Source organism: Dendrobium catenatum, unplaced genomic scaffold (genome assembly GCF_001605985.2).
Source record: "Dendrobium catenatum unplaced genomic scaffold, ASM160598v2 fragScaff_scaffold_231, whole genome shotgun sequence".
Taxonomy (NCBI): domain Eukaryota; kingdom Viridiplantae; phylum Streptophyta; class Magnoliopsida; order Asparagales; family Orchidaceae; genus Dendrobium; species Dendrobium catenatum.
In genome coordinates, this window is record NW_021318693.1 from 1,601,299 (window position 1) to 1,627,536 (window position 26,238).

Here is a 26,238-nt window from a genome sequence, read left to right on the forward strand (position 1 = left end):
GCCCTTGCACACTTGTCACTGTATTCAGGCCATACAGTGCGTCACTTCCAGGGGACGCCTTAGCATTAACACAATTTCTTAAAGGATTAATGTCATTATTGTTCGACAAGTTTTACGCTGGCTGTCGACTACCTAACGCAACCCTCAACTTTTCTCATCCAGGACTTGGGACCTGGCAACGACAGTGTTAATAGAATTTTATAAACATATAAACTTAAAATTCTGAGATGCAAAAATTGGGGTAATACTTTGTGATTTTTACCTCTTGAAAATTTGGGATATTACATCTCGATTCCATTGTAATGAAATATATTTGGTTTAATTTTTCTTTCTAGTATATTAAAGTTTTAATTTCTTATATTGATTTGATTGAAATATTTTCTTATTAAGATCAAAGTTTTAAGAAAATTACCTCGCTCTTCATAACTTGCATGATCTCAATTTTCTCTTATTGTACGTGAGTCGGCTGTTTTACACTAGGAAAACTAATTTCATAAAAGTTTGAAGAAGAAAATGTATATTCAGCACCGTCATTTTAATCCTCTCTCTTTACTTTAACTTCAAATTCGCTTTTGATTGTGAGATTATTTTGATTCCTAATTAAAGTGTTCAGGGTTTAAATTAGATCTTTTATATAGTTTAGAACTAGAATGGCCTCTCTCAAATAGTTGGGGCATCATTTTGATCCTTTTTCTTACCTTAAAATAGATTTGTGCTGTAATTGAGCATGATATTTTTTAATTATATGTCTAGCTTTATATTTTTTTGATATGCTAACATTCATATTTGTTGTTGTAATACCACAAAATTTCTTGAAATGTCTATTTCTCTTTCAAAACAGTTTAAGTGATAGAGCACTACTTTTATCTTTAAATATCTGGCAAAATTTGTGTTGTTTCTTGCTGTTTCATGTTGCTTCTCACGTTATCAATTTTTAATCTTGTAGCTTAGATCATTAGCCCTTCCATTTACTGTAATGGAGTGGACTCTGCCCACTGCACCTCGTCCACCACCTATACAGTCTTCATTTTCTTCAAAGTCATCCATTGCAACTTCAACAACTAATGCATCTTTTAGCGAATCAAGTGAGTATTGAATGTAATTGCTTTCTTTCTTGTACTATATCATTTTAATCAGTTAATATTCAGTCCTTTGTAACTTAAAATTGGTGCATGCCTTCTTGGGCAACTGATACTTGCATGCTGATAGAAGGAAATTATTGTTTCATAGGGATTACAAGCACAGATAGTAGTGGTGATGACCTATGTGAGAGTTTTGCTTTTGCATTAGTCAATGGTGCTCTTGGAGTTTTTGAAGTTCATGGAAGGAGGATACGAGATTTTAGGTACCCCCGAACACCCCCCTCCTCTACACTTTTGTTTTGAGATGTTTGGAGCCGTCTCTACAAGCTCTAAGCCCTTTTCTTAACAAGTATGAAACTTTTTACTGCCAAATAAGCACAAAGTGCAAACCAGAGGCAACATTTAACTGGAGTCTATTGCAGCAATTTGCCTGGGTATCAAAGTTGTTTTCTTGATTACCATAGATGAAGGGTACCCTGTGGACCGACACTATCTAATTGCTTTATAAGTATGATAATATCAAGTTCTTTTTCCCTTGGCTTTTTAGATCACATCATTATACTTCTTTCTCATCATTTTCCTGGTAACAATGAGTTTTACCACGAGGATTAAGGACCTGAGGCTAGTTTTTTCGCGTACTACAAAATGAGTTCTGCTCCAGACTTTTTGCTCTAAACATTCTCGCTTGATTTATCCCTTTAGGGATACACACAAGCTCAAATATTGTGATATGATTCCAAACTTTTAGCATGCCAGTACTTCACTGGCATTATGGGTGTCCTAGGTATCTGACTAATTGCCGCTTATAAACACTAGTAAAAGTATAATTTTCCATATGCAATATCAATGAATTGTCTTTTGAAAACGTTAACTAAATATATCAGCCTGAAGAATATTGCTTTATTACATAAAATTGTCGGATTTCTAACCGTAATGATGCTTTGCTGCTATACTCCTTCAATGAAATTTGCATGATCTTGGAGACTCTCCTAGTTTTTATGCTTTGCCTAACGCAATATTAAAGTTATTTCAAATTCTATGGATCAACATGGAACTACAATATCACATGACTTCAATTCAAATAGATATCCCACTGATTTATGTCTGCGCCGAGTCGATTATGATTGCACTAGTTCTATTAGAACGACCCAAGCCAATGTAAGATCAGACTCTGACATTTTTAGACGTGACCACAAACTAATTTGAAGTAACAAAATTTATCACCTTTCAAGTTCAACAATTTTGTTACAGGATAAATAGTTCTCCTCCAAACATTTGGCTCTAAGTTTTCTTGCTTGATCTGTCACTTCAGCATATACACAAGCTCAAATATTGTGAATCTGTGATATGATTCCAAACTTTTAGCATGTCACTACCGCACTAGCATAATGCGTGCCCTTGGTGTAGGAGTTATTGACGCTTAAAAACTCTAGCAAAACTAAAATTTTCCACATGCAATATTAATGAATTTCCTTTTGAAAACGTTAGCTAAATATATCATCCTGAAGAATATTATATTCTTAAATGCAATTGCCGGATATGTAACTGTTGTGATGCTTTGCTGCTAATCCTCGTCCTTTAATTAAATTGGCGTTATCTAGGAAGCTCTTCAAGTTTTTTTCCTTTGGCTAATGCATTATTAGGCTTAAGTTAATTAAAATTCTATGGACCAACATGGATCTACATTTCAGGGTTACATGGCAATATCAAATGACTTTAATTCTATGAGATGGCCCATTGCTCTGTAGCTGCATTGAATCAGTTATGATTGCGCTAGTTCAATTAGATGGACCCAAGCCAATGTTAAGATCATAGACTCTTTGAACTTTTTAATGGTGAGAACAATCAACCATTTATAACCTTTTAAGTTTAACTATCTTGTCCTAGGATAATTAATTATTTTTGATTGTTTATAAAGTTATACATAATACTAAAAAAGAACAGAATTAAAATTAAACAAAAGTAACCAACCATGGTTATTTGATATATTTCTCCATCTACTATGCATGTGATGTTCAGAGTGATGGTGAAATAGATGGGGATATTATTAGTAGAATTTAAGTTGGATGGATGAAGTGGAGGAATGCAATGGGTTTGTTGTGTGATAGAAAATTACCACTCAAACTTAAGGGAAAATTCTATAAGATGGTAGCTAAACCTGCAATGCCTTATGACGCAGAAAGTTGGCCATTAAAAAAGAAGCATAATGTTAAGTTAAGTGTTGCAGAGATGAGGATGCTCGTGTGGATGAGTGTCTTTACTCTTAGAGGTAGGATATGAAATGAGCATATACGTGAAAAGGTTGGAATAGCTCTAGTGACAGATAAGATTAGAGAGAGTCGCCTTAGATGATTTGGTCACATAAAACAGCGGCCTTCCGATGACCCGGTTAAGAGAGTAGATGTGTACTATTTAACCTATGTTAAGAAAGATAAATGTAGGCCTAAAAAGACTTGGTTAGAAAATATTAGAAATGACATTTCTTTAGTAGATCTAAATGAGAATTTGAATCTTAACCGGACACAATGGAGAAAAAAAAGATTCATGTAGCCGACTCTACGTAGTGGGATAAAGGCTTGATGTTGTTGTTGTTGTTGTTATTTAATTCTAAATCCCTGTTTTTCTTCATCTAAGGTAGCTTGTTTCTGCATAAATGTGATACCCTACTGTGGTTTACTTTTTCACTGCCTTCTGTTTAATTCTACATATGCTTTTTTTCTTCATATGAGGTAGCTTATTTCCATCTTTTGTGTAGACCGAAGTGGCCTTCATCTTCATTTGTTTCGGCAGATGGGTTAGTAACTGCAATGGCATTTCGCCTTCCGCATGTGGTAAGTGCTCGTGAATTGGATTATTTTTTAGTTGAAAATTGCAATATATTAGATTTGGAAAAAGCTCAAAATGATCTTAAAAAGGCGTGGTACGTTTATGGTGCTCAATTTGATTCTTGAACTATTTAAAGTGATCAAATTAATCTCACTATTACAACTGCTGCTTAAATGATTGGTACGTTTAGGCAGGATATATTACTTGGAGGTTAAATATGTCAAACAATTTTATAATATATATAACATTTAGATTTTTACTATTATTAAATATATTTTTTTCATCGAAGTGTGGTCACTCGCCAACTAGGTCGAGATTGACGATCAACTACTACTAGCGAGGTTGACAAGCAATTGAAGGTGCATTTTGACTAGATGTTGACCCAAGGATGAGGTTCATGCCTCATCGGCATATCGACTAATGGTGAATTGGTGATTCCTAGGGATGGTGACGGAGATTGAGACGAACTTGAGTTTACTTTTTTGTATAAGCACAAATCATTATCATATTCTACTTTTGATGGGCAATGTTCACAATATTTGGCATCAATGATCCCTTTCTCAATGCTCTTCTTGTCGCGTTCTCTGCTCTTGGTTTGTTGTCATTGCGATCTCCAATATCCACTCTCCCTTTACTACTCGTCAATGAGCACCTATCTCCCTTTTCATTTGGCAATGGAGCTTGAGTATGAAAATAAGGATTGTGATAAGAAAACAAAAAGCAAGAAGCTATTGTAAAATTTAAAAGATGGCTATACTTACCACCATGTGAACTTTCCATCCATTTACACAGTGATTCTAATGGTGCGGCTTGTTTGGATTAATTTTGAATAGTTCAAGGTCCAAATTATGCACATTCAGTAGTCTAGGACTAAAATGGGCACCCAACAACAGGTGCAGGGTTCATTTTCGCCTTTTCTCTCGTAGTTTTGTTAAAATCTTTAATTCATTTTTTTTCAGGTGATGGGAGACAGATTAGGCAACATACGCTGGTGGGATGTGACTACTGGTCTTTCTTCTTCATTCAATACTCACAGAGAAGGAATTCGAAGGATTAAATTCTCTCCTGTTGTTCCTGGAGATAGTAGCAGAGGTCGTATTGCTGTGCTTTTTTATGACAATACCTTCTCTGTCTTTGATCTTGTAAGTGAAAGATATATATGCCAAACATCGTAGAAACATTTACTTAATCTTCAGGGCTTTGCTTTATTTAATGTTTTCCTTGAACTTGATTTTTGTTCTTTTCCTGTAAGCTATAATATTAGGCGCATGATTAGACTGTGTGGGCCATTGAACTTGTTGCACATTTGTCATATTTCTTAATTTCGTGGGTAATAAAACTTTCCTTTTCTAGTTCTTCGATGTTTTTTTTTTTTAATTAAAGCATATCGGGCAATGCCTGCAAACATTTTTAATAAGGAAAATATGTCAATTGCTCACATATTTTAGTCTTGACTTCAATGGATTATTTGATTCAATAAACTTTGAATTGTCATTTAGAGTTAATTGCTTATCATGGAATAGAATTTTGCACTATTCTATTTGTTAGATGACTAAATATATGTTGACATATTCTTTACTGAAATAAGAAAAAAAAACATTTTTATATGATTTTGTGGCTTGTGTATTGGGGTTCTTCTTAATCTAGTGTTGTAGCTAGCGCTTGTTGTTACGGTATTATTTGCTGATTTTTATTTCTTTGTGAAACTTTAACTTTTTCTAGGATTGGTGATCCTATCTCTGATTTTAATTATTTTGTGGGGAAGTCTCATAATTATAAATAATAATATTTGAGGCATGAAAAGAAAATTCCTTTGATATTTATGCTATGAGTTACATTTGTTGAATAATTGTGGGGCCAAAAAGTCAACTTATCTTGGTAAGGATCTTTGAGCACACAGACTAAGAGTTGTAACTATTGGATCGATTCTTTTATGGTAAAGCCAACGAGCAGTAGCATGAGCCCGCTAGCATCAGGAAATAGGAGCGCATAGCTAGTTTGCTAGTGTGGCTAAGGCAGAGGGAGAAGTAGAGGAGCGCAAGGGGTACTAAGCTCGGCCTATATTTGACTTAACACAACAATTGTGAAACTAAGGTAGCATTTGATGGTGCACTTGGCATGAATTGCAGCACACTCTATGGCAGAGTTGTGGAAAAACTCATTTGGTTCACTGAACGTACTTCACTTTCCGGCATGCCCATCCATGTCACTAGTGGTGAAACTCGTTTTGTTTATTGTTGAAGTGAATCTTTCCTGCCCTTACAGAAAATGATGTCTGTTGGTTTTCTGCTGGCACTTGCTCAGGCACTGAGAAAAGTGTGTAGTGCAGCTTCTGACAAAGCACTTACCTAAAACTTAAAATGCACTTGGGTTCAATATAACTCTATTTGCAGCGGCTTTAGTAAAACAGTAAATACATAACAATTTAGTTCTGAAATAAATTATTTATAAGTAGTGTGCATTGTGAAAATCTTTACTTTCTATATTTTTTATTTCAGTGATTAAAGAGAGAAATTTACTGTCCCAAACAAACTTTCTTTCTCAAGTCATATCGACATGTTATAACTTTAATACTTTCTATATAAATGAATCAACTTCCTCGGGGTACTCATGACAGGTTTTTCTCTCAATCGTTTACAGGACACAGCAGATCCATTAGCCTACTCCCTTTTGCAGCCACAATCTCCTGGAACCCTTGTTCTTGAACTTGATTGGCTACCAATGAGAACAAAGAGAGATGAACCACTTGTATTGTGTATTGCCGGGGCTGATAGCAGCTTTCGCCTTATAGAAGTTAGCATGTATGTTTGTGTTAAACCATATAGCTTTCTTATTCATCATGTTTTCTAATGCATCTGTGTTATAATCTTCATAAGCCTTATTTAGTTACTTGTGTTGCAATTGTTATTTTATTGTCGTGATCTAATTTGCATTTATCTATATATCTGTACTGTTGAAGTAGACAACTGGGAAGTTCAAATTACAAAACCAAACTTATTTAGTTTTGGCTGTTATTAATCGGAAAAAGTATTGCTTCTTTCCTGAAATCAACATTAGTTCTGAGTAAGAGATTGATTGGGGATCAACTTCAACTTATCTCATGATGTAAGCAAACAAACCTCATCCTACCATGATCATTGGATTTACCACCATCATTGGATAGCATAAAAACAAAAAAAAAATAGAAAATATAATTAATATTGTTCATAACAAAAAATTAAGCAAAAATCTAAATGCATCATCTCATGTTAAGCGGAGCATATACTCCATTATCAAGCTCCACTGGTGGTGATATTATCGTCTCTCCTGGCTCACCCAGCTTGGCTTGGGTGGAGTGGGCTGTGGGTATTCAGGGAGGCATTTTTCATACAAATTTTACATAAAGTATGTCTACAAAAAACTCTTCCAATGTGAGGAGAACAAGTGACAACAGTTTATGAGAGAGATCAAAATTATAGAAAATGAGGTTAGTCATTATCTTGGTACACTTTACTGGTCCATCAAAATTATAGAAAATTTTTCCTGCAGATCAATGGCTGCAGTCTTGTATAAGTCAGTGATTGCTTCCAATAATAGCTCACTATGTAAGCTTTATAGAGGATATCTGGTATGGTAGTTTCCATCTATCAGGTTGCTACATGGTGCATGGTGTTTTGGTTATTTTCTCTGCCAATTAGTGCTAGATATGAACATCAATTATTGGAGTGAAAGAGCTCTTCTTACTCCGAAACATGTAGGCTTATAAGAGTAGAGTGAAGGAGCTTCTTCATGACTCTTTTTAGCTCAGAAGCATTTGGTGCCTCGTACTGTTTGACCATATATGTGCTAGTAAATTCTTTGCTAAAAACAATCTCGTTGAGTACTGCAAAAAGTTCACAAGTATCCAACTGAGTACTACATTATTATTTTTCTTAAGTTGCTAACTAACTAAAGCAGTAGCATTGGAGAATGAATGCTGAATAGATTCATCTGAGAACCCACTAATGAGAAAAAGTAAACTAGACATATGTGCATGTACTCCGGATTAAGCGATATGCTGAAGGATAGGATCTTGCTGATGACGTCATGATGATTTCTGGAAAATAAGAAATCAAACTTCAGAATATGATTGGAGTAAAAGAAGTAAACTAGAAAGAAACTTTACCTGGATAAAGGCCAGTAAATAGGTTTTATAACTCTGCTTCACCATTTGTTGCAATTTGCTTATCTTAAGGAATAACTCTATTTTTTCCTCTTCTTGTGGATGTATAGAAATTGCAAAGAATATTACAATGGAAATGTTATGGAACAGTGGGAGGATCCTCAACTAGGCATAAGCAAGCAACTCAAAACTTAGGATGAAAGAGAATACAGGTTTTTTTTTTTTAATTTGGTTCTTCCTCAAAAGAAAAGAGCTTATTAAAAGAACCTTAGTTGGGCTTGCTATGACGATGCAGGGACTTCCTACAACTTCCTCTAATGTCAGTCTGACCCTCCAACAACAACCCACTTGCAGCTTCTACCTTCAAGGGCATGCTTCCTCATATGACTTTTTGGGTGCTTTTGCGATCTCCTCTCTTTGGTTTTGTTGCTTGCTTATTTGCTTTATGATAGTGAGTGTAACATATTGTTCCTGCAGTTCTATGCTATTATCTATTTCCAGTTGGTGCACTGCCATATGTTGTCATATTTGATGAGAAGATTTCTAAGTTAGTATTGCATTTTTGTCTCCCTTGGCATGTTTTTGGAAGGTTTCTTATTAAGGGGAAGTATTTTGGAAGGTTTTTAATTATGTTTATTATGTTATGAATGATTGAATTAGGGAGATTTTAATTAGGGCTTCAAATTATGTTTTTTATATAGTTGGAATGATTGAATTAGGAGATTTTAATTAGAAAGTTTCCAATTATGTTTCTTATGTATTATGACTATTTAAGGGAGAGTTTGTGTAAGGTTTGAGGTCATGTTTTGCTAGGGTTTGTTATGAGTTTCCAAGCGATGTCTATGATTTGTGGGAGAGCTGAACTATCTCTCAAATAGTAGATTAGTTTTATCTTGCATTAATTTTGAAGTCCAAATTCATCCCCTAAATTGGTATTCCTGTATTTATTTCTTATCTCATTTGCTTTTTTACTTCCAAGACACATCAAATTGGTATTAGAGCGGGATTTGAGGAGATATGGAAGCAACAAAGGTGGATGCGTTGAAAGGAAAAATGGAGCAAATCAAATTCGGGGTGGAGATATTCTCAACCGTCGAAGGAAATATTTTCAACCATGTAAAATCAGATAGAGAGCCAATTTGGAGGGTTGGAGGAGATGATGAAGAAGCTCATTGAGATGTAGTCCAAAAATCCACCGACGGTTCCGATTGCTAACCCCCACCATGATTTGACTAGCATTTCCTTGGACAAATCTAAAGGAAAAGAGATTAGATGGAAGAGTTCGACGATGAGTGCTCATTTCGTCAAGAGCCATCTCTTAGGGCTCCTATAAGGCAGAATAGAGTTTTCGGATGGGGGAATAGTAGGAAGGGAGTTTTATGATGGAGGTAGTAGGGTGACCAACCATTATGGGAGGCTATTTAGACAAGTGGAGTGGACAACTGGAGAAGGAGGTGGACGAGACAAGTCTTGGGGATCGGATCATGGGAGGAGAATGGACGAAAGGTGGGATTCCCACCCTTGATATACGAGGAAAACATGGAGGGATCACGACAACCGCTACACTGAACGAGGGAGAAGCTATTGGGGTGATGGCGAGCCAAATGTGAGAAAGTTGAAGATGAGAATGATGAAGAAAAGAAGGGTGAGAGTTCAATAAGTGAAACACAAGCTGCTTCTAAGGATAAACTGATCGACAAGAAGAAATATGTGAATATAGAAAGAAAATAAATAAACTTGCAAAGCCAAGTTGATGGTGCTAATCAAAACCTAAGTCCTATGCAAAGTGATTCTACCGAGACATCGACTTCCAAAAAAATTGTGTTTTCATAATCCATAAATTAAGATTTGAAAAAAACTAAAATCAAACCAACATCTGAGAATGAAAGAAAACCATTAAAAGCACATTTGGTTTCTATTGGCGTGGGTATTTTTGAAGATGGAAATGTTGAGGTTGAGACACAGGAGGTAGCTAATACAAAGATCTCAAAGGACAAAGTTGACATCAAATTGATTAAGATGGAAGATTCAAAGGATGAAATATAGGTTGGAACTGCTGATGCACTTGCTTTTTTCTTTCCAGGTATGGTTAGTCGCTTTACAAAATCTTTGCTTGTGACAAAGAATATGTTAAGTGGAACTGCAGGAAATGTTGGGAGCATTGAACATACAGTTCTTGGGTTATCTAAGTTCTTGATAGTAGGTTTAAGGAATAATGTAAACCTCAATGGACTGCATATGTCCACTAGCGAGATTACGTTTAGTTATCAAATCAAGAATGGATCAACCCACACAGTCCTGTATGTGATCCGTCAATCGCCTGCCGTTCTTCATAATAAATCAGAAGATTCAATATGTCAATCAGTACATACTCAAAAAAAAAAAGAGAGAGAAGGTGAAAAATCATGATATTTAAGAAAGAGGAACGAAGGGGAAGCTGTTTAGGAAGATTCCTAATCAACAGGTGCTATTTTGGAAGGTTTCTTATTAAGGGGAACTATTTTGGAACGTTTTCAATTATGTTTATTATATGTTATGAATGATTGAATTTGAGAGATTTTAATTAGGAAGCTTCAAATTATGTTTTTTATATAGTTGGAATGATTGAATTAGGAGGTTTTAATTAGAAAGTTTTCAATTATGTTTCTTGTGTGTTATGACTATTTAAGGGGGAGTTTGTGTAAGGTTTGAGATCATGTTTTGCTGAAGTTTATTCTAGGGTTTATTATGAGTTTCCAAGCGACGTCTAGGGTTTGTGGGAGAGCTGAACTATCTATCAAATAGTAGATTAATTTTATCTTGCATTAATTTTGAAGTCCAAATTCATCCCCTAAATTGGTATTCCTGCATTTATTTCTTATTATCCCATTTGCTTTTTTACTTCCAAGACACATCAAATTGGTATTAGAGCGGTGTTTTAGGAGATATGGAAGCAACAAAGGTGGATGCGTTGAAATCAAAAATGGCGCAAATCAAATTCGGGGTGGAGATATTCTCAACCGTCGAAGAAAAGATTTTCAACCATGTAAAATCAGATAGAGCCAATTTGGAGGGTTGTAGGAGATGATGAAGAAGCTCATTGAGATGCAGTCCAAAAATTCACTGACGGTTTCGATTGTTAACCCCCACCATGATTTGACTGGGATTTCCTTGGACAAATCTAAAGGAAAAGAGATTAGATGGAAGAGTTCGATGAGGAGAGCTCATTTCATCAAGAGCCATCTCCTAGGGCTCCTATAAGACAAAATAGAGTTTTTAGATGGGGGAATAGTAGGAAGGGAGTTTTATGGTGAAGGTAGTAGGGTGGTGACCAACCGTTATGGGAGGCTATTTGGACAAGGGGAGTGGACAACTGGAGAAGGAGGTGGACGAGACTAGCCTTGGGGATCGGATCATGGGAGGCGAATGGACGAAAGGTGGGATTCCCACCCTTGATATCTGAGGAAAACATGGAGGGATCACGACAACCGCTACACTGAACGAGGGAGAAGCTATTGGGGTGGTGGTGAGCCAAATGTGAGAAAGTTGAAGATGCGAATGATTGAAGAAAAGAAGAGTGAGAGTTCAATAAGTGAAACACAAGTTGCTTCTAGGGATAAACTGATCGACAAGAAGAAATATGTGAATATAGAAAGAAAATAAATAAACTTGCAAAGCCGAGTTGACAGTGCTAATCAAAACCTAAGTCCTATGCAAAGTGATTCAACCGAGACATCCACTTCCAAAAAAATTGTGTTTTCAGAATCCATAAATGAAAATTTGAAAGAAACTGAAACCAAACCAACATCTGAGAATGAAAGAGAACCATTAAAAGCACCTTTGGTTTCTATTGGCGTGGGTATTTTTGAAGATGGAAATGTTGAGGTTGAAACACAGGAGGTAGCTAATACAAATATCTCAAAGGACAAAGTTGACATCAAATTGATTAAGATGGAAGATTCAAAGGATGAAATATAGGTTGGAACTGCTGATGCACTTGTTTTTTTCTTTCCAGGTATGGTTAGTCGCTTCACAAAATCTTTGCTTGTGACAAAGAATATGTTAAGTGGAACTGCAGGAAATGTTGGGAGCATTGAACATACAGTTCTTGGGTTATCTAAGTTCTTGATAGTACGTTTAAGGGATAATGTAAACCTCAATGGACTGCATATGTCCACTAGCGAGATTACGTGCAGTTATCAAATCAATATTGGATCAACCCACACAGTCCTGTATGTGATCCGTCAATTGCCTGCTGGTCTTCATAATAAATCAGAAGATTCAATGTGTCAATCAGTACATACTAAAAAAAAAAGAGTAGGTGAAAAATCATGATATTTTTTCTGGAGCAAGGTCATCATATGTGCAACAGACAAAGGATTGGGTAGATCATACTTTACTCGTGTTGATATGTTATGGTCTTCCACCTTTCCACATCTTTGTGCTCATCTTGCAGAGAAGGTTAGGAATTCAATTGTTGTTGGTATCTGATACGCCCTAGGGTTTCACAAATTCGGTTTTGCCCTAATTCCCCTCAAATGAAGAGAATAATTCTTCACAAAAAGCACAATTCCACGTAGAAGTAGATGAGAGGAACAAAACAAGATCAAAAGCAATGAATTCCCACGATAAAATCACAAGAGTTGTGCACTTTGATGATTTTCGGATTAGGGCACAAACCTTTCAAAAAGATGAGGAAAAACTCTCAAAATTAGGGCACAATCACAATAAAGAGAAGGGAATCCATATAGTATTGAAAGAGAACCAAGTTCAACACAAAAGAAAGATACAATTTGTCCACTTCAAGAAGGACAAGGTCTCCCACTACAAACCCTAGAAAACTTAGAGAAAAAATAGAAACGGCTAAGAGAAAACCCAAATTCTGCATAACCCTAGAAATCCCCCATTAATCCCTACTTATAGCAAGCAAAAGACCAAACAAAACCCACTAGTGGGCCGCCCAAGGTGAACCGCCCAGCCTAGGGCAGACCCGAGCCAAACCGGTCCAGGATTGGACCGGTTCAGCTCAAGGCCGAACCGCCCAGCCCGCTCAGCCTCGCCCCCTGCTTCCCTTCGGCTGGCCGACCTGCGCGGCTCCCTCCCCCGCCGCTTCCGCTCACCTGGTGGTCGCCGGCCCTCCCTCTGCTGATAGGAGGCGGAACGCATCAGTATCATGGGCCTATGGTCATATTGTACTTGTACTTTGCAAAGTAGCAGATTAATGCTTTTAGGGTGTTTGCGTGTTCTTGTTTGTGATGATTCGGATGTTGTGTCTAGTGTTGCTGAAGATTCCCTCAATTCTCTCTTAGTTTTTGGCAAGAAAATTCTAAGAGAAACTGACTTTTTTGAATTATTGACGAGCTTACGACAAAGACTTTTTAAAATGGTTCTAAGAAGTGAAGTAGTTGTACCTCACATTCATGGAGATTGCTTGCATTAATGTATCATGCAAGTCCAGAGCTTGTAGATGATCACATTATTTGCTCACCTATGGAGGCAGCTTGTTTCTTGGATTTTTTTATGCTTTCTTTTGGTCACAATTCATAGTTTAGTGGCTCCATTGATAAGTTAATTTCATCTAAACCACCTTGAGTGGGTTACTTACCCTCAGTTGCTGAGATGAAGGCTAGCTCTCTGTCCAGTGGTGTTAGCCATGCTTTTAATGATTATGATTTTCCTAATGTCTTTGAGTTGTCCATGGAAAGTTCTTCAGAGAACATGACTAGTGAGTATGAGTTTCCTCGCATGCCTCCTTGGTTCTTAAATGTTGGGAGTAAAAAATTGTATCTGGCTCTTACCAGAATTCCTAGACTCGTTGGTCTATCAGTAACGACAGGGAACAGAAACATTTTATCTTTATTAGGCCTCATTGATAATGTTTTAGAACATGTGAGGAAACTCATTTTTGAAATCAGAATAAAAGGATACAATGAAGAGGGTTGGCAACCTTGGTATTCCCATTGCGATTCAGGGTGGCAGCTCCTCTAGACAAGTACGACAGTTTGTGTATTAAATGAAATAATACACGGATTGGCAGACCATCCAGGTAGTTCATGTTTGAAATTGTTTAAAATTGAGAAAAATGTTAAAGAAGCACTTAGAAAGGGATTTGTTTGTGATAGAGATTTACTTTCTACTTCCAGAAGGTCATCCTGGTCATCCTTGAAAGTTCATCAAGCGAAGGATGTCAGAGAACACGTAATTCATTGTGTTGGGAGTATTCTGCATGAGTATGCATCATCTGAAGTATGGGAACTCCTTGCAGATCAAACTTCTTCTCAGCTGGAATATGACTAAAAAATAAATCTGTCGTTGTATATTTTCAGGGATTCTAGAATTCTCTACTAGAAAGATGCGGAGGAGATGACGGCCAATTACAATATCTGTCAAAGGCACAAATACATGACGATGGCTCCTGGAGGATTTTTAGATGGACAATATCTTTGTTCCACCTTGAGGACAAGGTGTTTCTTTGGAAGGAGAGTATTGATATGCGCGGGGGGGGACCTTGTGGGGCCCAGAGGTGGTATATTCATTATGTAAGGAGGAGGAATTATAGCTGGAAAACTAGACGTTGGCTGCAGAAAACAAACACAAAACAAGCAGCAGAGATTTGTTCTTAAGCTTGTTTGAATTGTGAAAGAAAAACGATGATATGAAAACAGAAAACCTGAGAAGAAATGATTCTTGATGAAGAAAAATGGCATCCCTAAGAATTTTAGGATTTCACTTATTGTTATCCGCTCCAGACTCAAGGATTTGAAGCAACGCAGCTATCACATGCTGCCTAGCCTGGAAACCGATTGACAGCTGTGTAGAATCCAACTGAGTGGAGGTGGCTGGAGAAATGCTGGTCTATTCCTTAATTCGGGCCTAGAATGGTTTGGTTTCATAGGGGAAGGGGGTAAGGCTCTTGGTAAACCAATTTTGGCAAGGTCTTGAACCCCACTATGGCTTTCTCTCACCCTCCTCTCCTAAGCTAGGAAATCCATTCTAAAATTTTCAAAGTAACTTGAAACTATATTCCGAAAGAACTTTCTTCTTAACATAATAATAGGGTATTTGTAGGCAAACACCAATTAACTCCTAGGAAACTAACCTAACCTTGCTAAGAAAATAAGAGAAAGGAGCCTTCTAATCATTCTTTTGTTAATAGAAATGACACTTCTATTTCTATCAGCCACCTGCCTATAAAAAACTCTACATCCTGCCTTGGAATTAATGCCTTCTTGGATTGCTAGCCCAATTGTTGGGAATGACACATCACCTACTCATTAAATTTGTGTTCTTGACCCACTTGGGGTTATGCACTTGATAATCTACCTATTGGTGGGGATATTGCTGATCCAAATTCTGTCTATTAACCTTAAGGTTTCCATTGCATAGAAGAACTAGTTTACAAAAACTTCTAAATTTTTAATGCTTGAGAGAGAAAAAAAAAAAGAAAATATATCATCACTCCCCAAAGTCCAAAATATACTTGTTTTCAAGTTATACATTTTTAATGAGGCCCCTAATTGTTACGCTCTTTTGGTGTTGCATCATTTGCCTCCAGTTGGTGTTGCCGATATATATTATTTTTAGTTCTTTTCATCCAACAATATTATGAAAATTTTGTTGTATTTTTTTCATTGATTGACAATAAAATTTGTTTTGCTTCTTAAAAAACCTTGATGCACTGGAGTACCTTTTTCAATAACTGGTAACTTTGCTTCAAAAGAGCTTGCATAGAGCCTAGGCTCAAGTTGAGGTTCCTCTAAAACTTTGAAAATGAAAGTTGCTAGAGTGTATCCTCTTAAAAAGCTAAATCTGCCGCAATTTTTGGGAGTTGGTACTGTTTATCTTACCTGTGACAAACATGTCTTTACGGTATCAAAATGGTAAATATTGTTCTTGAACCTATGGTGAGTATGGAAGTTCTTTGCTACTATCTGAAGAAGAGAATTGCAATATTACTTTATCGATGAATTTTCTTTCATTCTACTTGCCTGGTAAGAAGTTTTAAAATCGGATAAAAACAATAAATAATCAGTGTTTGTGATGCAGGACATATATGAAATTATGATTTAGATAAGAATTTTGCATGCTTGATGATTAAGTGCAAGTTAGTTAAAGCTTTATGGTGAGTTAAACACAAAGAGCGTTAAACACAAGCTTAGGCCTAGTTACTCACGAAAAGAAAAAATCACATAACAATCAATTACTCTTGACGTTGCATACGATATGTGGGTTTCAACAATAAATCCCTAATATAACAATAAAAGTAGTGCTATAAAAGGTCTTTCACACAATTCTTACTAAACACTAAGCTTTAGCGGAGCATTGCAAGATTTTGCATGAATCAATCAAAACCACAAGTAAGGATCAACGAGGAAGGTGTGAAAGGAGGCAAGAGTTCATCCTTTGCTAAGATTCAACCTTCTCGCAAGCTTGGATAGCAGTTGGTGGCTTCTTGGACGGCTCGGACAGCAACAAATCCAAGCTCGAACCTTTGGACAGAAAGTAGCCAACCTCTGGGACATCGATTCCTGACAGTTCCAGGCAGCAATGGCCCCTGCCAAAGGGGCTGGACAGTAGCGAGCTCCTTCTGGAATCACTGGACAGCAAACAGGAGGTCTTGGACAGCAGCTCTCTAGGGTTTGGAAGGGTGGACAACCACTATTAGCATCCAGAAATTTCTGGACAGCAAGGAAGCTTGCGTTGGAGGCTAGGGTTTGATGTGGGTGGTCTGTAGAGAGAGGGAGGAGAGGGAGGGAGGAAATAGGGAATTAATTCCTTTGATTTGAGCTTAGAGTTTGGAAAAAATTAATTGGGAAAGTGGCCATGGGGCCGGCGGCATCAAGAGGAGTGGAGGGGATTGGAGAGAGGGTTTTAATGCTTGCCTCTTTTGGAAATTCAAATAAGGAGGGAAGAATTAATTCCAATCCAATTATATTTTATTTGGATTTGATTGGATAAGTTCCCTAAAATAAAATTTTATTTTATGAAACAATTTGAATTTTAAATATTGATTGGTTGATTGGATGAAAGCTTTCCCAAAATGATTTGTATGGAAAATGAAAGAAGTAATGGAGGGATTTGAATTTTGGAGGTGTGGGGGAGATGGTATGGCCAGCGGCTAGACTAGGAGTAGGTTAAGGGTTTGTGGGTTGAATGGCTTGGTGGTGGGAGAGGGAGGGCCAGTTTGGGTGTGGAGGGGAGATGGGTTGGTGGGGAGGAGTTGGCCGGCGGAAGGTGGAGGGTGGGGGGGTGGGGGGAGTTGGCCGGCGGCAAGGTGGAGTGTGGCTAGGGAATCCGGCTGCTACGTGGTTAGGGGCCCTAGGCCAGTGGTTAGATGGAAGGGGAAGGGAGAAACGCAGCCAAAAGGAAGAAAGAAAATAAAAGCCACGAACCCGGACGCTTTCAAGGTTGGTGAATGATCCGGTTCCCTCTCCAAGGGTTCTCTCCAAAGCTATCACGCTCTCAAGACAAGAGTTGCAGGAAATTTTCTTATTATCACCTATTAACCCTCAAAGAGGACGAGGGAGGCTTTAAATTAGCCTATACAATGAGAAAATACAAAGTACTACTATGCCCCTAGGGCTTACACATACCTAAGCCCTTAAGTAAGGGCAAAAATGGAAAAAAAAATAAAACTTCTTAAATAAAACTAATTCATAAATAATAAATATGAAAATCAAAAGTAGAGCGGTGTAATCGTGGCCTTAGATCGACGGCCACACCTCTAATAAACTTTCCATGTCCTGATGTCCTCATTAGTTTGGCTGTTAGCTTGCCAAAAATTCTAGAATAAACATGTGATACTTATAATGCTTAAGGATCTCGCATAAATGCGTTTTCTTTTTCAGTAGCTTTGATTGTGGGCAAACCTTGGATCCATAGCTAACATAGGAAAGGTACATACTTAAATCTATTGACGTGCTTGATTCCACTGGAAATGAGACTCTGATACAAACATGTGGGGTGAATAGATCGAAGTGCAGTCCAGCGCCATTGATGCAATACCCAAATTTTTGATTACAAAAGAAGACTCTTTCTAGGATCTAGAAAAAATCAAAAACTCACAAAACTAGACAAATTGAAACAAACACAAAGTTTTATATCATATAAAAGGACTTACAAACTTTTGACATAACATTAAAGATGCTTACAAGACACTTAGAAACACAAACACCCTACAAACGATTCTAACAAGACAAACACCTAAAGTTGCATTTCTTGTTTGAGAAGAATGATACATGTGGGTGGCACTTGCAGGTAGAAGAAAGAGATTAGAAGCCGAGAAGAAGGGTGGAAAGAGCTCGCAAGATTTCCAAAGGAGATGAGAAGAAGAGATGGAACAAGCTCGCAACCTATTCCAACAAAACCCGCAGGTTTATATTTCCAAAAATCATTCACATAACATATTCTAAAACAGCCACAAAACAGCTACTTATATGCACAAAGAGGAGCCCAACAGCCACTTAAAAGTTCATTAAATAAGGGGAAGAGAAAGCAACAAACTGTCCAAATTCTGTCCAAAATAGCCCCAAAATATTAGTATTTATCACAAAAACTTCAGCAGAAACAGCAGCCAGAAAACCCATCCAATAGTAGAACAAAAACCCTTCAAATACTCAAATGAGGGAAATGAAAGACCAACAACCCCTTTACTGAAATCCCAAACGGCATAGCAAAAAATAGAGGAGGCCACGGTTCCAGCAGGTAAGTCATGGATCCCAGCAGCCAAGCACAGGGATCAAACAGACATATACACTTTTCGGTAAAAAGGGGACCACGGGCAGTAAATTAGGTAGCAAACCGAAGGGTCAGCAGGGAACCAAAGCAAATCGTGGGAGGAAAATCAGCAGAGAACCGTAGTAGCCCAAGAGACATCAAGAAGATGAAAGGTCAAGTTCCACTCACCAAATCTTGCTCCATTTTTCTTTAATTTCAAAGCTAAACAACAGCTCATAATGAGCTACACCTCCATTTGATATTAATGAGCTAGAGAAGTCAAAAATCAAATATTAGAATTTGATTTGATCCCCCCCCCTTGCCTACATCAGCCATCTAATATAAACAACACGCTACTTTGCAATTAGACTTTCTTTTCTTGTTTGATATTATTTTATTTCCTTAAATACAGCATACATATAACTTTACAAGTTAAGTTTAGTTTTTTTTTCCTCTTTTTTTTTTAGTCATGATGCCTTGAGACTTGAATCTTTATGCCATATTTATTTTACTTTTGCTATTCCTTTAATTGAACAATTTGTGTATGGCCTTTTCAGCGATGATGTCAAAGCAAATTCAAGCTCCAAGGCTGTGTTTCTGAAAGAGAGATTTCGACCAATGCCACTGTGCTCACCTGTTTTATTTCCCATGGCACATGCTTTGGTAAGCATAATGTAAAAGAAAGTTTAGCTTTTAGAACTTCGATTGTTTGAGTGTTTTCTAATTTGTATTGTGTTAGAGTTTCTTTCAGCTGTATCTGAGCACATGACATACCAATTTATGTCATTATAAGCATACATATGTTTAGGAGTTGATGAGTGCTTGCTTTTTTGTATGTTCGTGCTTGAACTTGTGTTATTTTCATGTCAATACAGATACGGGGGTTGGTTTAGGACTACATTTCTTAATGCAATTAGAAGGATGCATCATCTGTAGATCACGTAAGAGAACATAGGATTCACAGTTCATAGACCACTAAATATGATAAACTTGCTTGCTTCATATATAATTTAGTGAAGACAAGAATTAAAGCCCAAACAACAATGCGAATATTGAGTAAATTCAAAAATAAAAACCAATGAGAAATTCAAACCACTCAAAATAAGCTAACAATTGTAATTTCTTCGCCGCAATTAAAATCTTAGTTGTATTAAATTTGAACAAATTAGGAATGCCAACAAGCTATAACAAGGTAGGTAGAAGAAATTAGGTCAAGTAAAAATTCAATGAAGTAAGAAATTCATGCCTTACGCTGGTACAAGGAAATGACTTCTTCTGGAATGACGTAGTGGCATTCATTGCCAATGTTATTAAATTTGCTAGGCCTCTCTATGGCGACATAGTTTTTCTAGTGCCTTAGGTGCTCATCTCAATCAAAGGTCTAAAAAATTAACCAAAATTATGAAGAATAGTTTTGTAGTACAATTTTATAATCATCGTAATAAAATATTAAATATAATTGAAATATATATTTTTAAAATTTTGTCATTCCAAACATCTAAAACAACAAAACCTTTTTAGATAGTTTGTTTAAAACTAAGCCTTAATGAGGTCCAAAAGTCATATTTCATGTTTAAACAAGAAATAATTGTGGAGTTGATAGCTTCCATACCATAAGGTTAATTTGATGTCAACTACAATTTATTTTATATTTTTCATCACTAATACTCTCTTCTCCTTCCTTTGGTATGTAGCCCTCTCATAATATAATTGTGTATGTTTTAAAAGATAATTTAAAAAAATGCATCATAGATTAGGATATAAACTATGGTATTCGGGTAGGAGCGTACTAGAAATGGTGTAGGTGTGTTCATAGATAAGAGTTTGAGGGATAATGTTATAAAAATTAACAGAATTGAAGATATAATTATAGCTTTAAAGATGATTGTTGATGCTAAAATTGTTGATATTATAAGTGTTTATGCTCCTCAAGTAGGCTTATATATGTGTTCATAATTAAAATTTTGGAATGACTTAAAAAAATTAATACAAAAGATACTTCTTGAAGAAAGATTTTTTATTAGAGAAAATTTAAATGAACATATTGGTAGAGAGGTGGATGATTTTAAAAACTTTCATGGTTGTCATGGATATGGAATGACAAATGAAGGTGGTAAAACTATTTTAGATTTTTATTTAGCTTATAATTTTTTAATAACTAATACCTTATTTAAGAAAAGAGATGAGCAACTTGTCGCTTATAAAAATGGATATAATAAAACACATATTGATTATTTTCTTATAAAAAAATTAGATTATTTAGATTGCAAAGTTATTTCGAGTGAAAATTTATGTACCCAACATCAATTATTAGTTTTGGACTTTAAGATAAAGGGGCAGAAAATAAAAAATAAAGTAAAATAATTTTTTAGGATTAGATGGGAGCATTTAAAGAATATTAGCAAAAGTATTTTTAAGAATATGATTTTATATCTTAAAATTTTGTCTGTGCATGAGGATGCTAATGTTATATGGGAAAAAGTGGCTAGTGATATTAAAAATATTGCAAAATATATGCTTGGAGTTTCGAAGAAAAAATATCCTAATAGTAAAAATAGTTTGTGGTGGAATCCAAATGTGCACGAAAAAATAAAAAATAAGAAGATTTGTTATAAAAATTGATTTAGATGTAAAAATTCTGATAATTAGGAAAACTATTAAGAGGCTTGTAAGGAATCTAAAAAAACTATTTATGATGCAAAGAACTTAGCTTTTAATGATTTATATAATAGATTAGATACTATGGAGAATGAAAAATATATGTATAAGTTAGCCAAACAAAGAGGTAGGAGTAGTAAGGATTTAGTTCAAGTGAAGTATATTAAGGATGAAGATTAAAAAGTACTTTCTTAGAAGATGATATTCAACAAAGGTGGATGAGATATTTTGCTAAATTTTTTAATGAAGAATGTGAAAATACGATTGATTTTAGTGACCTTAGCAGCCTAAATGCAAATAAAGATTTTTGTTTTAATCGGCATATTAGTATAACCGAAGTTATAGAAGCTTTAAAGAAAATGAAGTGTGGAAAACCTGTTGGACCTGATGATATTCCAGTAGAGATGTGAAAATGCTTAGGAGATGAAGGAATTTCATGGCTTACTAAAATTTTTAATACTATTTTGAGAACCAGATTAGATGTCATAGATATTAATGCTTGAAATCATTGTTTTCTATTTTTCTGATCTTTCTTTTATTTTTGTTTGTATATTTGTTTCTGCTTATGTACTTATGTTTCCATTTTTCATTTTTTTATGTTATTTTCCCTTCAGTTTTTTTAATGGTCACTACTTGTATTGATTTCTTAATGACATTTTTGCCTTGTTTTTTATTTTGAAAATTTATAAACGATGATTAACTTCTCTAAATCAGTTAAAGGAAGAAACACCGTTGATTGTTTCTCTTCCTCTAACTCCTTTAGTTGTATAATTTTCTCTTTGAAGCAAAAATCTATTTCAAATTAAAAGTTGGACTTTGAAATTAGATCTTTTCTATCTTCTTACAGTAATCTATCTCATATGAATAATGTTCAAAGTCGTTAAATCATTTTAAAATTTTCTTGATCAAGTTGTTGCATTTATCATATGAATATGATTCTGATTTGTGGTTTATTCTTCCTTATATGAGAGAGTTTTTTTCTCTTATATCTAGAAGATATTCTCCCAACTGAGAGTCTTTAAAGATTTTGAAAGAGAGATAGCTCACAAAAATGACAAGAGACATAAAATGAGCCTAAAAGAAAACAAAAAAGATGCGCACTAATCGTCAAATAGTTGAAAGATACATAAATTGTATCAAAAATCAAAAGATGCGCAAAGTGCGCTAACTCGGTAAGGAACTAACATAAGGCACAAAATAAACCCACAAAGAAATAAATTTTCTTCTATTTTAAATCTTTAAATCTTAAAAGAATTCATGTATCACTTGATATCTTCAAACACTTGATTTTTGAAACCTATGATTTTGACTAATTACTTTGCTATATTATTCTATCAGATTTTTTTCTGAAATAAAGTTTTGAACATATAACTTTTCTTATCCATTTTTTTTTCTGAGTAAAATCTTTATTTTCAACAGATTTTGTACCTTGTAAGGAGTTCGAGATGGGTTAACAAGATTGGTTGTTCTACCGTTTTTCGAATTTCGACATTGTTAATTCATTTCTTACTAATTTTTAATCCAATCACAAGGGAAATTTATCATTTTCTTCATTCTAGTTTGTCAGTCTTTTTGTTCTATGTTTGTTCTAGTCTTTTTGTACTTTATTCTATTTTTCTGTTGTTTTTTATTTTTCCTCCTTTTTGTGATGTCAAAGGGGGAGTAGTGTGTTGTTTTTATTTGCCTATGTTTTAGTGGAATTTGCTTTGTTTATTTTTTTATGTCTCATTAAAAAAACTATTTTTTTGCTTTGAAATTTTTAACAACAATGTTTGTCATCATCAAAACGGGGCAGATTGTTACAAATCTGGACCAAGTACTATGATTTTGATAATAACAAACATCATTGTTTCTTGACTACTGCAATTCTTGCATATGTGTTTTATTTGCCCTGCTCACTAACCTTTTAGATCCACAAGTTCACTTCGAACGTTAATCAGCTTAAGATCAGGTAAACTAGGATTTAGTCTGTAATGTCTATTCGAATGCATATTTTACTTTTTCTTGAGTCAAATGTATTATGATGGATCCTGAAGCTAACTAACCTTGCACACACACACTCAGGGGGATAAATTTGGTGAGTTAGAGTTTTTCTATTTTTGATTATATCGTACAGGACAATTTTAAATCGTCATGGACGATCAATTAAAATAAAAATCCTAATTAGAATATCCTGATATGATGAGATAATTAAATAATTGTACTGGATGATCCAAATCATATAGGACGATCAGTTATATGTATGAAATTCAGCTGCCAATTATATTTTAGGCATGTTTTTGAAATTGCAATTTCGTCTAATCGTCCCGGACAATCTGCATCGACCTGAACGGTCTACATCGTCCTGGACGATGCAAGACAATCATGTCTAAATTGATCTGATGATTAGGAGAGTAATTATGGTTAAATTGTTCAATCAGTTCGTATAGGACGATTCACTATGATCGTCCTGGACGATTTATTATTTCCGATGGACGATACCCATCATCCAGGACAAAAATCATGATTTTCCTCTAATCGTCTAGGTTGATCTTCCAGGACGTATCGAGACTATTGTGGGACGATTTGTCGATTGCCACCCATATTGAATTAATCGTCTTAGACGATCGCATAATTGTCCAGGATGATCTGTGCAAATTCTTGAATAGATAAGACTGATCATACAGTTTGATTGAGGTCTTTTAAACTATTTGTACAAGACGATATCCCAATCGTCCTGAACAATCAGTTGCGTATAATTGAAAATTAGGGCTGTTTTGGAGATCTTCTTTTTAAGCTTAAGCATTTGTCCTTTGACAAATCTTTTGCTGAAGTTCTAATCTAAGAAAGCTTAGAAAAGAAGGTGAGTTTGGGAGAGAGAGGGAGAATCTTGTGAGGGGGAGTTTGTGAGGGAAATCATAAAGGTTGCTCCAAGCAAAGATTCGTTCGTCTTCTTCATGCTTCGTCCTTAGTTTGGTGGCTCTATGGAGCGATCATCAGCACCAGATAAGGTTCTCTGCCTACTCCAGGAGGGAGTAAAAAGATTCTAGGTTCTTTACCTTCATTAGGAGGGTGAAATTAGATTCAAGCTTCTCTGCCTCATCGGGATGGTGGAAAGATTTTGTAAGGACTTCTTCGCCTTACTATGGGAACAAATTTAGTGAAATACTTGGAGAGGGTGTCTCCACGGAGTGGACGTAGGTCAAGCTGATCGAACCACTATAAATCTTGTGTTCATTCTTATTACTTTTTCGCATTTTCATTTTTGCGCTTTAATTTTCTATGGTTGATTGTATGGTTAAAATATCTGATTTATTTTGTTAATTGTTTCCGCATCAAGGGTTGATTTTGTTTGTTTTAAAAAATTCAAAAATGTTTCAAAAAGATTTTTCTTTTTGTTTAAGAATTTTTAAGACTACTAATTCACTCTCCCTCTTGGTTGTTAGGGTTGTTAAGCTCTTTTGAATTTAACAACCCTAACGAACTTTCAAAAGTTCCAAGGGAAGTGCTATGGAGAGTTCTTGAAAAGAAAGGAGTTAATAACGCTTATATTCAAATCATTAAAGATTTGTATGCATGAGATATTACTTGTGTTAAAAAACAAGGTAGTCTGACCAAGTATTTTCATGTTTTGGTTGGATTACATCAATGATTAGCCTTAAGCCCATATCTTTTTGCTTTAGTCATGGATGTTCTCACTAGACATTTGTCAGAGGATGTACCTTGGTCTATGAAGTGTCGTACTCCTTTGACTCTGATGGAGGTCGGAGATAGACAGGCTTTGGGTGCCACTTTTGCTTATGAAACTGCTCAGAAGATCAGTTTGATTAAGGAAAGATTGAAAGCAGCTCGGGATCGACAGCAGAAGTATTACAATCAGAAGCACAGGTTTGTTGAGTTTCAAGTTGGTGACTTTGTGTATGTCAAAGTCAGCCCGATGAAGGGTGTGAGCAGATTTGGAGCTCTGTGTCTGTCTGTGTGTTGGCTTTTGAGTTGAAATATTTGGAAGATTCAGTTCCGCAGCAAATTCCAAAGCCAGATCCTGGATAAAAGGTTTGGTCGCGGCCCGGTGCGAGCGGGATTCGTCCCGGATCGGGTCGGGTCGTGACAGTACATGCTCAGTACTGCTCAATATATTCTTGGTACCACTAGGTACATGCTCGGTACTACTAGGTACATGCTCGGTACCGCTCAGTACTGCTAGGTACGTGCTCGGTACTGCTAGGTACATGCTCAGTACCACTCGGTATCTTCTCATACAAATAACTTACGAACTTGAAAAACAAGCAGAACTTTAAAATTACTCTTACAATAAAATTTTGTTCCCCGCCAGGGGGTAGCACCCCCTTGGACCCCCGGCAGACCGGTATATTGTTGTATTGATGCAAACAAAAATTTGGTGAGGGCCCCAAATTTTTGCAAGCAAAAGATACTCTTCCTATAAATTAGAAGATTACATGAAGTACCAAAATTACAACATAAAATGTCACTTAAATTGAAAACAACTTCACTTTAATAATATAAAAGACTTACAAACTTAGACACTTACAAATGACACAATAAAGACAACGACTTTCCTAAAACTGCTTGCCAAATGTTGAGAAGAAGGATACAGGTGGAACGACACTTGCGGATAGAAGAAAGAGATTAGAAGCCGAGACGAAGGAGGCATAACTCGCAAGTTATCCTAGAAGAAGGAGAAGGGGATACATAGCTCGCAAGCTAACAATCAAAACCCATAGGTTTTCTTCCAAAAATCAGCCACATAACCATTCTTTTATAACAATTCTTTTTCATGCCAAACTAACTCTCTTTTATAGGCAAAAGAAGGTAGACAAGTAGCCATATCACCTCCAA

At 35.8% G+C, this 26,238-nt stretch overlaps 1 protein-coding gene across 1 annotated transcript in view; it reads left to right on the forward strand.

The window, feature by feature from the left end:
• The window catches only part of LOC110104186 (WD repeat-containing protein 11-like), a 90,728-nt gene that overhangs the window by 39,511 nt on the left and 24,979 nt on the right, over nucleotides 1-26,238 (forward strand). Inside the window, exons 7-12 of the mRNA XM_028693102.1 lie at nucleotides 947-1,085; nucleotides 1,231-1,345; nucleotides 3,838-3,913; nucleotides 4,868-5,050; nucleotides 6,549-6,709; nucleotides 19,302-19,407. Coding sequence (XP_028548935.1) covers nucleotides 947-1,085; nucleotides 1,231-1,345; nucleotides 3,838-3,913; nucleotides 4,868-5,050; nucleotides 6,549-6,709; nucleotides 19,302-19,407 — 780 coding nt within the window. The remainder of the gene's footprint in view (nucleotides 1-946; nucleotides 1,086-1,230; nucleotides 1,346-3,837; nucleotides 3,914-4,867; nucleotides 5,051-6,548; nucleotides 6,710-19,301; nucleotides 19,408-26,238) is intronic.